At 43.3% G+C, this 14,595-nt stretch overlaps 1 protein-coding gene across 2 annotated transcripts in view; it reads right to left on the reverse strand.

The window, feature by feature from the left end:
• The window catches only part of ABCC2 (ATP binding cassette subfamily C member 2), a 354,899-nt gene that overhangs the window by 108,604 nt on the left and 231,700 nt on the right, over window positions 1–14,595 (reverse strand). For both annotated transcript variants that reach the window (XM_085606294.1, XM_085606296.1), the window contains exons 17-19: window positions 11,509–11,685; window positions 10,335–10,502; window positions 1,833–2,019 (exon numbers count right to left, since the gene is read on the reverse strand). In XM_085606294.1, the coding sequence (XP_085462420.1) occupies window positions 1,833–2,019; window positions 10,335–10,502; window positions 11,509–11,685 (532 nt within the window). The remainder of the gene's footprint in view (window positions 1–1,832; window positions 2,020–10,334; window positions 10,503–11,508; window positions 11,686–14,595) is intronic.

A 14,595-nucleotide genomic window follows, 5' to 3' on the forward strand; every position in this document is an offset into this window, starting at 1 on the left:
ACAAAATTCCCAAAACATTGTTATGGTTTTGTTTCTTTGTATTTGCCAATTCGGGATCATTAATGATAAGACAGTAGAATCTCCTCTTATAGTTAACATCGTGCTTGATAGTTGTTTGAATTTACTCGAGCTGAAGTGTTAATTTTTTTAATCAGAAATACATGACGTCCTTGGGTGAAAGCCTGATTTATGGCAATACAAGTTCATCGGAATTACATGTTTAAACCATTGGATTTGAAATGTGTTTTCCTCGTGTGAAAGACACGCGTTCTTGTGAACGTTCCACTAAAAGCTACTCGTCTCCTTGCTATTCTTATTGTTTTATCAGCAGTGCCATCTGGTGGCTATAACTAAAAAAAATGTTTTATTGAGCTCTGAAGAAAAGGTCAATTTATCCCAGCAGAGGCTCACTTATCACTTCTGCCTGATCAAATGTTAATGGCTGAAACACAACACTGTGTGAGGCATCTACAGATTAACTATACATGTCCTGTTAATTTGAAGTGTATCACTACCATGTGCATGATGCCACTAACCAGTGCAATTGCATTTTATTTTATGATTTTTTTATTTATTTAGTTGAGTTTAGGTGATAGGTGCTGGGGCCATCAAGGAGCTAGGGGCCAAGTATTCTTGACTCTGGGCGGTAAGGACACTCCTAAACAGTCCCTTTTTCGGGTACGGCTCCTTAAAGGCAGCTGGCCCCTGAAGGGTCCCCCTGCAAGAGGACAGCAAGCATTGGCATAGCCAATAGGTCTCGCCTTTGGGACCTTATAAGTGTTTAACCATGCAACAGTTGATGTTGTTGCACCAAGGATATTGTGCTGCATAACCAAACATTTATAAGGTCCCAAAGGCGAGACCTATTGGCTATGCCAATGCTTGTTTCTTTTCGGTTAGCTCCATGGGAGAAAACATTTTTCCTTCTATGAAGTGAAGGGGAATGACTCATGCCCAGATTTGGCTTCAGTAATTCTCCGAGCATTTGCAGGGTGGAAATGTGTCAAAGAAGAGCGTGGGAATGTCCACAAATGTACATGTCTGGGGGTGTTCCAAACTTTCAAGGCAAACTAGATCTAGGAACACTCACTTCCCACACTTGTGGAGTAGAAATCTGCATTAGTTAATGCATTAATGAGCACCAGGAATCCCTTGATGAATCGAAGCATGGGTATAAGCAGGAATTTTGGCCATAAACATAATAAACCAAATAATATGACATCACACCATAGCAGACCGTCAACATACCACAGCACCAGGAATACAAGCACGACATGCCACATTATAGGTTTTACGTATGGTCATTTGCATAGCATGAAATACAAATGAATGTAACACTTGGGGCGGAAGAGAGAGAATTGTGAGATTCAAGGATGTCCAACATTGGAGGATGAAGTATGTTTTGGGTCATTGCTATTTTCTGGTATTAGATTATCCCCAGGTCACACAGTATATAATCAAAAAACAAATAAGCCTGTAGATGATCATCATATGCTCACAATCTTCATCCAGTACTGTTGCAAACAGTTCTTTATCACCACTTACCTGACACATAGTCACATGCAATTCCACAAAAAGAATCACATGCTGGTGTCTCTGATTGGTGCGTGCAGAGGTATGTTACTTGTACATGTATCATCATACTCACAGATAGACGTGTTGTCCAAGTTTTTTGAAACTGTGAGAGGCTCACTGATAATTCTGAGTAGGCCAAACAGAGTTGGCCAGGGCTCTCGAACAGGGGACAGCAATAGAGTGCACATATAGTATGGATGCAGCATCTCCAACAGCATATGCGTTTTGTTTTATTCCATGTTCAATAAGTTATATACCTGTGGCCTCTCCTTCATCCTGGCTCTGTTCCTGTTTTGCATAAGTGTTTAGAAACTCTGCAAATGCCCCCTTGTTGGCCAATAAAGTTTTGAAGGATCCAGTTTCAGTGACCGCTCCATTCACCAGCACCACAATTTCATCCGTGTGCCGTAGAAAATTCACGCCGTGGGTTACTAAGATTCTGGTCTGCAATGGAGAATAAATAATAAATATGGCTATGTAATGCTAGTTCAATGTTGCTGAATGAGCACTAAAAGGCAAATCAGCGGCTTCAGGGTACGAAGCATTTTAATACGACACTGACTAAAGATAAGAATTAAGCATATTTAATTTGGACCTTTCCTTTAGGGCAACTGATATCACCTTTGGGACATTATAGCCTGAATGGTTCTGTACACTGGGTACTTTGGGAAATTATAATGCAGCTACCTATGGTAACTCAGTATAACAGACATTATTGGCCAAATTTACTATGTTTCAAACAATGAACTGATAAGTGAAATACTGCAGTGCTGCATTTCGAAAAAGAGCGAAAAGTCAGATTTCTGAAGTCGCTTGCTAATGACGTCATCAACAGTGCTTGTTGCTAAAAAAAATGCCTATTTTGTGGGATATTCCGCCTTGCACTATGACCTAAAGGTGTTGTCATTTTTAACTAATATAAGGGTAGATAGGAAAGATCGGGGTCATGTGAGTCCAAAGGACGTGGGCCCCAGGCAAATAAAGGCAAATCCACGCTGGACAAAATTCAAGGTCTAAACCATGAAGGTTTCTTTGACATTAAGATTCATTCCAGGAAAGAAAAAGATAATTGTTTAGACAAATTAAATCAGTATCAAAGTCCAGGGTAAATAAGAGGACTGACATGATGTCTGTCTCTGAAGAATAAGGTTAAATCTCTGAAAATAGTCTAAGTTCAGAATATAATAAGTGGAGTAAGGACTGCTCAATTCAAAAGGCAAGGGATGTCTGGCCTACACAGTGTATAGTGTCACAGGAGCAGTGGCTTTTGCCCTTTGCATGGTGTAAAGTAGCACCATAGGCTCTGCTAATAATGTTACATTGACAGAAACCAATCAACATTTTAGAAATTATGTCTTGTAAAACAGACTCACTCTAGAAACCCTCTCACAATGAATAGCTTATGAGTACCTCTCACCTACAGACAAAGGGAAATTACATTGCATTACTAAACAATAAACTACACAACATTGAATGGAGCACAGTATGAACCAGCAAGGAGCACTAACTAACTTTGAGCATTTGAAACATTATATGCAGGCTTTTTCCAAAGCACATTAGTTGTTACAATGCCCTTAAAACAGTGCCAAGCAAATAAGCATAAGAGAAATCATGCACAGTGTGCAATGTTTAAAAACTCATGTTTCTCAGCTGTTAGTGAGGCCCATTAAATTACTTTTAACCTACTTATGCTAACCTAGACACATGAAATGAACATTATTGTTTATTCATAAATCTGGTCTTACACAGGCAAAGTAAGCAGTGTCTAGAATAGGATTTGCACTCAAGGAACACTGTTAAACCCTCTTTCAGAGGGCCACAGGGCAGACAGCAGTTACTGGGCTCAAATGTGGGGGTTGTGGCTTTTACTCCTGCTGACCCGGAGCCCGAACTACTATGGGCCTAAACAGCTGGGCCAAGTACAAACAGTTCAGCACTTGACTTTCAGTGGTAGCGTGGACTTAGCAGTCTAGGGCTTCTCATGTGGAACTACGGTGCAAGACATAAACAGGCACCATACTCAAAGTATGAAGAGAAAGCTCAATAAACTCATAGTCCAGTCAAATACTCACTTTTGTGATAAAGTATGTACACCTCACACTAAGGGTCTGATTACATTTCGGTGGACAGGTTTATCTGTCCAATATGTTTGCCATATTACAAGACCTTCATATCCAATGGCACTTGTAATATGAAGGATAGGATATCCTTCACCTTTGTGATGGAGTAACCCATCTGCCAAACTCTAAATCAGACCCTAACTCTCTTAAGGTCGGTGAGCTAGAATCCCCTAGTACAGTTTCCTGAACTCCCTCCTCCCTTCTAATAGAGCCGCATTTCCCCATTCATTAATGGAGGCGACTTTCAGGTGTGGCTCATGCTATTCAACATGCAACAAAGTATTGTTATGGCCTTATGAGTCAAGTTAAGCAGTGTGCAAGTCCTAGGGAGGCCTGGCTGTCTCGGATCAGTTTTAACCAACCAGCAGGAGCCAGGGAGTTTTTAGGAGGATCAGGTTGCTTCTTCTCGTGCTCTGACCTCTTGATGCCAGACGACCAAAGTGCCTCACAGTCCCTTTCAGGTGATGCATTGGAGCTGTTGCAGTCTGAAGACAGCCTGCGGCAGTGTCAGAAGTCTCCTTTGTGGCTTCTTCAGCTTTCAATAAGTGTTACCATGAGCAGTGGTCTCCGGGGTAGGTCCTTCCTTGTAGATGTTTAGGCAGGGATCCTCTTGGCATGATGTTCATGGGTGACAGCCCTACTATTTGTACTAGTCCCCACCTGGCACTGGGGTTTGCTGGTTACACCACAGCAAAGGCAACAACCATAACCTTCACAATGGCTCCCACCTTGCAAACTGGGGTTGTTGCCATGATGACGAGAAGGGCAGATGGCCGTCTCACACTTCGCTTAGCAGAATCCAGTTGACATGTGCTCCCTCTAGGCTTACTCATAGGGTACACTGGTTTTGACAGGCAGCAGAAGGCTGGTGATCCAGGCTCACAGCAAGTAGTCTTGACCTCCTGGGTGATGGGTGCTCGATCAACAGGGAGAATAGCAGATCCTAGTCCCCAGTCTTGGTTGCTGCAGTTCAAAGTCTTGCTAATCTTTCCATGCTGATGAACAGCTTGTGAGTCTTATGCTCCCACCTTCATAGTCCACATACAGCGACAGATGGGATTTAGTGTTTGGTCAATTGAAATTTGTGTTGTGGATGTCGACTCTTTTAAAGTGTCCTGTCCTTTATCAGATGGACAGTCTTCAACAGCAGGAGTGTCTCCAATTCTGATCGACCCATAACACAGGCCAAGGGAGTAACTGGGCATCACACCTGGCTGTCAGCCTCCACTAAAATATGTTTTTACAGATGTTCAAATGCCTAATCCCTTCTTTCTATTATAATTTCCTGGTTCTACTGTGCTAACTTTATCAGACCTACCAAGTCACCTGACAACAAGCCCATGCCCCACTGACCAGTAATTCTTTCTGAATCAAAGAGACCTCTTTTATGCACTAAGGATGCTCTGCTCCCCTTCTTCAGTGTGTTTCTTTTCCCAACCAAGTCCTAAGGAATGTCAGCAATCCACATCTCCTGTCTGGGGTTGCATTCCTCACCTCCAACTAGCCTGTACAAGCCTTGGGCTTTCAAAATGTGAACCAAAGGCCTCCGCCTTATGTACCATGCACAGGCACACACACAACACATCACACACACACAAACATCGCATGGTTCTGTTTATCGTCATTATTCAGGCCCAGACAAGTTATGTACACAGTTGTGGAACTTCAAATAAATAAGGAAAGACCTCTTATCTGACCTGTCTTGTTCCTGTGGAAATTAATCTCTAATATACTACACAAACCCCCACATGTGCACAGTTACTCAAAAACCATTTTAATTTCTTTATATGTCATTTTATTTGCTTTTTTTATATAAAAATAGAGACAAAGGTATACATAACAATATATTCACAATTATCAAATGGACATCTGATTCACATGTAAAACATACACTTTGTTTCCTCAAAAGTTAGACAACGTATTTGTATAGAAACAAAAAAAAATTTTTGGGATTAGAGACCCCAAGGAGAAAAAAAGAATTTTTAGAAAAACCATCACATCCACATTCTCACTTCTCATTCACTCCTGCATGCTAACAAACATTCTCCACAAATCATTTTTCATAAAAAACCAACAAACCATCTCTAAGGATCCTACTTCAATAATACTGTAGGCAAAATTAATCTCTATCCATAAGATTTAAACACTTATTGATATGCCCTAGAATTCTGAGGTCATAAAATTATCAAATCGAATTCTTCTGAGGATCTCTTCAGAGTGTGGTTGTTGTTTCTGGTCGGTCGACGTACGTTTCGGAGACTAACTGTAAGTACCGTGTCTCCTTCTTCAGGACCAAAGTGTTCTTCCAGAACTCACAGAGATACTGTGTAGTAAAGGATTGGGGTTCTCTCTGTAGAGAAAGAATTTTGTGAGTGTAAGACTGCCACTAGGGGGAATTAGATTACACAAGGTTCTGTAACTGAGTAATTGCTCTAGCTTAGTTAGAGTCAAAAACAGCTAAAAATAATTTTTGGACGCATCACTACATCGTTTCAAGCAGTATTTTAAGTCAAAAAGAAAGGGATAGTGCCCAAGTTATGAGTAACCCGTTAGTGCTTCAAAATGCAAGAAAAAAAAAAAAAAAAAAAAAATTTTTGTGTCATAGAGAAATTTAGAAACACCATGAGCTGGGTAGAGGAAAGAGAGAAAAATCTAAGAGAGGGCATTTAACGTGATATTCTCCTACATGTATCGATCGGATTTGCCTCTGTTATCCCGACACCTATTCCGGGCTTCTACTGTTCTGATGGGGACTGTGGTATTCCCAAGGTCTAAAAGATGCAAGAATGGTAAAGTATTGCTCTCCGGTTCTATACTAGAATTCATCACTGTAAGATAACAGAACACATGTTTATGGTTGTCTCACCCTTAATGGCTATGTTGCGTCTGTCTAGGTACGTGGGGCCATTGCTCATTCATACAAATCGCATGTTCGAGAATGCAACAAAAACGATTAATTCCACCGCGTCTGGTGGTTTGTTGCAGTTTCATCTAGGAATGAAAAATAAAGGTATATGTATCTCAGGCGTGCCAACCCACACAATTCGGCTACCAGGAATTTAAGCTGGAGTACTCAGTACTGCTTACCCAAAATTATTACAATGCAGTAGACCTGGTGTGCTGTATGTCAAACCTGTCTCCGTGTACAGTTTGGCTCGTAGTTATCCATTATTCGATCTAAAAAGATAGAGAAACCATAGTGTCGCTAACGCAATCATTTCGGTCGGATGACCGTTGGATATACCAAAAACATGATAGTATCTTTGAGTGTCACGAAGACTCAAACTGAGTGTATATTAGCTGCGTGCCACTCGGCATCTCGTACCGTATTGTGGTACTGAGATGCCTGCTAAGCATATGACTAATTCTGAGTATGTTTGCTAATATTTATACTAGGCATGGCGCACGCCATATGCTAGGCTCGGCTAGGAATCACATCAATGTGTAATAATTATATATCAGGCATGTGGTCAAAACATATACTTTGAAAAAATAATGAAAATGACATGCTGCAGTATCGCGTAACTCTCTGCCGATATTGATAGTGTTCCTACTTCCTAGTCAGTTATATCCAAAGTAGTTAGTTATTGCACAAAACAACAATTTAAAAGTCAGCAATCACATGTTGCAAGATACGCACAAGATAGTCACAGAGTATAAACTAACCAAAGTGCCTAAGACGAGACTCAACGACATTAAAATATCTACTTTCTGTTGGCTTCTAAAGGTAAAAATGTAGGACCTAATACTGTCCTTACCTCCATCAGAACAGTAGAAGCCCGGAATAGGTGTCGGGATAACAGAGGCAAATCCGATCGATACATGTAGGAGAATATCACGTTAAATGCCCTCTCTTAGATTTTTCTCTCTTTCCTCTACCCAGCTCATGGTGTTTCTAAATTTCTCTATGACACAAAATTTTTTTTTTTTTTTTTTTTTTTCTTGCATTTTGAAGCACTAACGGGTTACTCATAACTTGGGCACTATCCCTTTCTTTTTGACTTAAAATACTGCTTGAAACGATGTAGTGATGCGTCCAAAAATTATTTTTAGCTGTTTTTGACTCTAACTAAGCTAGAGCAATTACTCAGTTACAGAACCTTGTGTAATCTAATTCCCCCTAGTGGCAGTCTTACACTCACAAAATTCTTTCTCTACAGAGAGAACCCCAATCCTTTACTACACAGTATCTCTGTGAGTTCTGGAAGAACACTTTGGTCCTGAAGAAGGAGACACGGTACTTACAGTTAGTCTCCGAAACGTACGTCGACCGACCAGAAACAACAACCACACTCTGAAGAGATCCTCAGAAGAATTCGATTTGATAATTTTATGACCTCAGAATTCTAGGGCATATCAATAAGTGTTTAAATCTTATGGATAGAGATTAATTTTGCCTACAGTATTATTGAAGTAGGATCCTTAGAGATGGTTTGTTGGTTTTTTATGAAAAATGATTTGTGGAGAATGTTTGTTAGCATGCAGGAGTGAATGAGAAGTGAGAATGTGGATGTGATGGTTTTTCTAAAAATTCTTTTTTTCTCCTTGGGGTCTCTAATCCCCCAAAAAATTTTTTGGTTCTATACAAATACGTTGTCTAACTTTTGAGGAAACAAAGTGTATGTTTTACATGTGAATCAGATGTCCATTTGATAATTGTGAATATATTGTTATGTATACCTTTGTCTCTATTTTTATATAAAAAAAGCAAATAAAATGACATATAAAGAAATTAAAATGGTTTTTGAGTAACTGTGCACATGTGGGGGTTTGTGTAGTATATTAGAGATTAATTTCCACAGGAACAAGACAGGTCAGATAAGAGGTCTTTCCTTATTTATTTGTTGTTCTCCCCTCCTCTTAGACCTAAAAGTACCCAGGGGTAACCTTTCTTTCATTTGCACAGTTGTGGAACTTTACATAAGTGGGGCACTAGGCACCACTCTAGTAACATGGGTAAAAAGGTTTGTTCACGCTACTGATTTTTACAAAACGGGCATGATGTCAACCCCACACTTATGTCAATTAACTCTAGGAAAAGGGCAGTTGTCTTCAATCACTATGAGTGCATTGCTTGGTCCACCTCTACTGATCAAACAAGACCATATTACCTTGAGGCAAACCTAGGTCATTGCGCACATGCATAATACCTGTTCGTGCATGAACAAAAATCAGTACCAGGGGTCCAGATACCCATACAGCTGGGGCACTCAGGGTAGGGGTGCATGTCTGTCGCCATGAAGGGGACTTTTCCGTTCCCTTCACAGACCCTCAAGAATAGATAACACCACAGTGGTCTGACATGTAAGATGTCTGCTTTAATGTTAAGCACAGGTTACATATAGGCATATCAGTGATATATCGTTTGCGCCCTGAATATTGCCTGGTTTCACTTACCATATGAACTTAACATAATTCTAGGTCACGCTAATTTAGCTGATTTGGCTTTGCACGAGAATTTAAGGGTGTTTGCACTGTCCTTACCCAGGCACACCCCTTAGCATGAATTAACAAGTGGTTGGCTCGTTACACCTTCTCATTGTCTTGCCGATGACTGCCCATTTTCAAATTCACTTCATTCTTCTTTCTTTGCTCTGGCCCATATTCCCAGTGACCTTGGTTTTTCCAGTTGCTAAGCTCTCATCCCTGTGCTTGGTCTCCGAGGGTGAAAGAGAAATGGACTGTGCGTCACAATCCTTACAGATAAATGGCTCAGTTTTTACAGTTCAATATTAGCTTCCATTTTTAAATCCTTTGTTTAAGTATCACTGATTCTTGGTGGAACTTCATTTCTTACCAAAGCATGGAAATATGTCATTCTTGGAATTTCAATCTATAAGTGGGGAACCCATGGGCCTCAACTCACCGAAAAGACTCATCACCAAACTGGTCCTTCTACTATTAAATATATTTTGCCTTCAGTTATACCTTTCACCTCTAATTTTTAGACTCTTCAATTACATTGCCACACTTCAGACAACTGCCTAGGTGTATGGAAACCTGAGGCAGTACACATGCAGTTTGCATATAAAGTTTCATGCATAGAAAACATCTCACTAAATAGAATCCATTCAGGCAGTTTCACTAAAAAATCCAACTACACCACTCTCCAAACTGCAGAGCCCTCTCTTGGTTACAAAGTAATCTTGAGAAGGCACTTCTTATGGTTCCCAGCGCAAGTCCCCTCAAGCCATGCACCAACATACCAAAGTGTCCAAGTACCCTGGACCCCACAAGAGTCACAGGGTTCAGGACATGACACATGGACCCCCACGCTTTGATGTGGAATCCCTTCCTGTAGCCCAAGGACACCCTTTTCCTGCCACGTCAAAATACTTGGTGGCACAAACTATATGTAATTCACTTGAGCTTCACGATTTGGCATAACCAAGCCTTGGGAATAAACAATCACGGGCTAAATCCATAAAGAGGCTGAAAACATGCCTGCTTGAAGAGTTTGTCTGGCCTGGACTGACAGCAAGTTGAGTTGATGCAGATTGTTCGGCTGTAAAAATCTGTGGTAGATACATAGATGAAGGAATGGAATGGAACATAAGAAATGGTCCAGAGACTTAGAACAAGGTCAGTGAGAACATGATCAGGCCCCAGAGTTGAAAGCAGTCCTCTCCTCATGCTTACCTTGTGCTTTAGCAGGCCGTTCGGTCCCACCACCTTCTCAAAAATGTGCTTCCCGACGTGAGCATCAACAGCGGACAACGGGTCATCCAGAATGAAAATATCAGAATCACTGTAGACAGCTCTGGCCAAACTGACGCGCTGCTTCTGGCCACCACTCAGGTTTATCCCCTGGAAAACACAGGATCTTAGGTTTGTTTACAACAAATGAGATGGCTGTTTTCACAGCTCACTGGCTAAGACAAGGCATGCGTGATACATGAAGCCAAGCATCCATTTGCTGTAATTCCTAAGGTCTATTGTAAGGATCAATACAGATAAGAAGACAAGTGAACTCAAACCATTGATGCAGACACTCAAAGGAAATATTACAGAACAACATCAAGCAGCCCTTCATTCGGCCACTACAACAATTGCCGGTTGTAAGGTGAATACTCGAGCATCCTGCTAGTGACCACTGAGAAGGGAAAAATATGCCTTCAATCTTCAACATTGATATGCCAATTCCAGATCCCCAGAACCAAGAAGCAGCTCAGAAGAGTTGGTAATGACAATGGTGACCTGAGTTTGTATTGGAAGTCTGGTGTTTGGGAGCAAATAGGACCTGTGTAATGCTCTTTTACTTCAATGTAATTTGAGGGAGTGGACTGCAAAACCTTTATGGCCTTGAAGGACGCATATGAAACCAGTACATAAAGTGCCTTGCAGGTGACTGGTTGAAGGGCTGACAGTCACCCAGAAACACTAGATAAAAATATATATATTGCAAATCACAGGACTTTCACATTCAGGCTAAGGTGTACATATGTAAGTAAGATTGTACTCTGGACATACTGCCTTTTGCACAGTTATTGCATAATTCAAAGGAAAAGGAACGGTGAACACATATGCAGGCCCAGACTGAGCTTTCTCATTTAAAACAAGGGGCATTATTGGCAGATCTCCCATTATTTCCTACATTTCAGCAGCGATATGGGCTGGTGATTGAGAGAGCATAAGGCGGCTGCCTTTAAGTGTGCAATCGAATGCAGACTGAGGATACCATTATGCTATTCTTGTCACTCCTTCCAAAGAGACTTGGGAGCAGACTCTCTCTAGAGCAAATAGTTGCGAAGAAACACACAGTCCCCACACAGCTGCCTCTTCCCACTCGTACTGTTGCAAGCGCATGGCCTACCTTCTCGCCAATCTCAGTCTTGTCGCCGCCAGGAAGCAGCTCCAGGTCCGGAAGAAGAGCGCAGGCTTCAAGAACACGCTGGAAGCGGTCCTCCTCCAGCGGCGACCCAAACAGAATATTGTCCTGAAGAGTAGCATTCTGGATCCAGGCTTGCTGAGGGACATATGCGATAGAGCCCTAGAATGGGACAATAACATTCAGGTTACTATGTGTTTAATCATATCATACTTCTAACAGGGTTTAAAAGGATTCCAGTCAGGCCAAGGATGGAACTAACCAACAGCACAATAGTCATGTGTTCACATTTAAGTTAAAAAAACATAAGACACATGAGGACATGGAATCCGACGTAATAATTCCAAAGATGTGTAGCTTCAATGCAAATACCGATATAGAAAGGAATAAAAGTAAGGTTCCTGTCGCCTCTTCCACTGTGTCTACCATGTCTTAATTTTGGTTCTTTAAAGAGTCGATAATATTCTGATGAACGGCAAAAATAAATCTATTGCCCACGAATATAGCCAAACTAAAGCATAGTTCGATGGATGCTAGGGCAGATGTCTTGACAGTTTATATTATCAGAATCAAGTAATTTTTAACAGTAAATCCCTGAGTCAGTTTCAATTACTAGATCTGGCTGGGAGAGAGGGGAAGAGATATATGGGAAAAAATATTCTTACATTTCTTGTGGTATTAGGCACTGCAAGCATAATTCATGGTTAACAAAGAAGCAAGGAAGAGATAAATGAGAGGTCCATCGTCCTTCTTGCCCTTTCCATTCTATAGTAAAGCAGCATTCCTTGTATTTGGTTTGAAAACCATGTTACCAATTACAGCCGTTAGCTCAGTATTTAGCAAGCAGTACAGTCTATTCCCAGCAGCCTGTTAACTACAGTTATCTCCAGCGGCGTAGCTAGACCTTTGGATGCCCATAGCGGCCCCTGCTTTTGCCGTTCTGTGGCGGTCATATGTGGGGGGTGTTGGTGATTCCTGCGGCGGCCGCCCAGGGACGACCTCAGGTGGTCGTCAGGGGGCTGGAGGGGGAGTATGTGGTGTTGCAGTCTAGTGTCTGCACCCGTGTCATCTGCGCTGTGCCTCATGGGATCGTTAGAGGCGGTGCAGAACGCGCGGGCAGAGTACAATATAATGTGCTTTCTCTGCGAATAAAGGGACGTGCAAAGTATCCCTTGTACGTGTCATCCTTTCTCTAAGACACGCATAATAATCCATACAGACTGGCGACGAGCTGCCGAGGACCCCGCCGTCACCGCTGAACCTAGCGCCGCACCCTTCGCAACCCGTGGTGCGGCGTCCAGTATCGCAGAGGGAGGGCGGCGCTCATCGGATATCCGCCCTGAGGCAGCGCTACCCCGTCTTCAAGGTACGCGCATGCCACAAGAGAGGCTCTACTCTGTCAGGAGCCTGCCGCCATCCACACGCACGCTCTGCAACAGCAAAGTAAACTCCTCGGAGCACAGACCGGCACTCACCTGGCCCGCTCACAGCACGTGTGCTCCAACATCGCTCCACCCCCATAGCGTGCATCAGGCCTTTCACTGCTGCGGTGCCTCTTATCAAAGGCACCTCTGCTGCATCCCAGCCACCTGCCCTCACCATGTACAAAGCAACCAGCTCCATTGTACCACACCCCCTGCAATCAAGCCAAGCAGCTTTCTCTCGCCCATCTACCTACTCCACAGTGCCACGCTCACCACCATTGGGCCAAGCAGCTTCCTCTCACTCATATGCATACTGAGGAGGACGCAGCCCAGGCACCCTCAACACTGCCAGCGCATCTGGAACTTCCACACAGCTGCCCAGGAAAGCCTGAGTGAGCTCCACCAGGTGTACCTGCAGGACCCGCCACCTTAGCCACCGCCGGCAGCTGTGCACCGCACCGTCCACCCTCCCAAGAGGATACACTTCCGTCCAGCAGGATGTGCGCCCAGACCTTCTCATTGACCAACCCAGTGCCGTTCCTCCCTAAGCCAGGTGAACCGGCCATGAAGTGGGCGGACTGGAAGGGGTATTTTCTGAACTACCTATCGGCCCTAGAAGACGAAGGTGAGGAAGCGTTCTCTAGCAAACACAGGAAGAAGATACTCCTTCACAATCTCGGACCGGAGAACATGGTCAAGAAGCCAAGAGCAGCCACAGATGAAGACATATTCAAGCATGTGCTTGACGACTTGGACGGTCACTACCAACCAGTCATTTGCATAGCCATAGATAGATACAATTTCATTCAACGCAAACAAAGCGACACGGAGACGGTGTAAGACTACGTCGCAGCACTCAAGAAACTGGCTATAAACTGCAAGTTCGGGCACCTGCACGACGACCTGATACAGGACCAAATAATAATGCACACAGTCAACACCAGCGTGCAGGAGAAGTTGTGGTTGAGTGGGGAGGCTCCCCTCCATGAAATCATCGCGATCGTCAAAAAGGCTGAACTCTCCAAAAGATGTGAGGCGGTTGCGAAAAAAGAGGACACAAAACTGACGATGTGCAAGATAAGTGACAAAGGCACGCCCAGAGACAAACCAGGGCCTGACACAGGCCTAGCCGACGCCCCACGAAGACCTCGAGAGGCCCCCCCCCCCCCCCCCCCCGGCCCTTCCCCGATTCGAAAAACTCCTGCTACAGGTGCGGCAGCCAGACGCACAAGGCCAACGACAAACGATGTGCTGCATTCCACGTCAAGTGCTCCTTTTGCGGCGTGACTGGACACTTCGGCAAAGTCTGCAGGCGGAGACCCCGCAGCAATGCAGTTAAGTGTGTCGTGTACGACTTGGAGCCCGACGCGAAAGAAGGCGAAGATGAAGATTGCATCTTGTGCATTGAGGACCAGGTGTAAGGCGTTGACTGCACCTCCAGGAGGAAACCGTCCTGTCTCAGGTCTATAGGAGGGATCCAGATATCAATGGTGGCGGACTCAGGGTCCCCATTCACAATCATAAAAAGGGACATATGGGACAAGGATTTTGCCAGCACACTAGGGCGTCGCCTACACCCTACGGATGTACATCCGGTCACCTTCACAGGTGACAAGATTCCCATGGTAGGATTCCGACGACTACACTT

Source organism: Triturus cristatus, chromosome 1_2 (genome assembly GCF_964204655.1).
Source record: "Triturus cristatus chromosome 1_2, aTriCri1.1, whole genome shotgun sequence".
In the NCBI taxonomy this organism is placed as follows: Eukaryota; Metazoa; Chordata; class Amphibia; order Caudata; family Salamandridae; genus Triturus; species Triturus cristatus.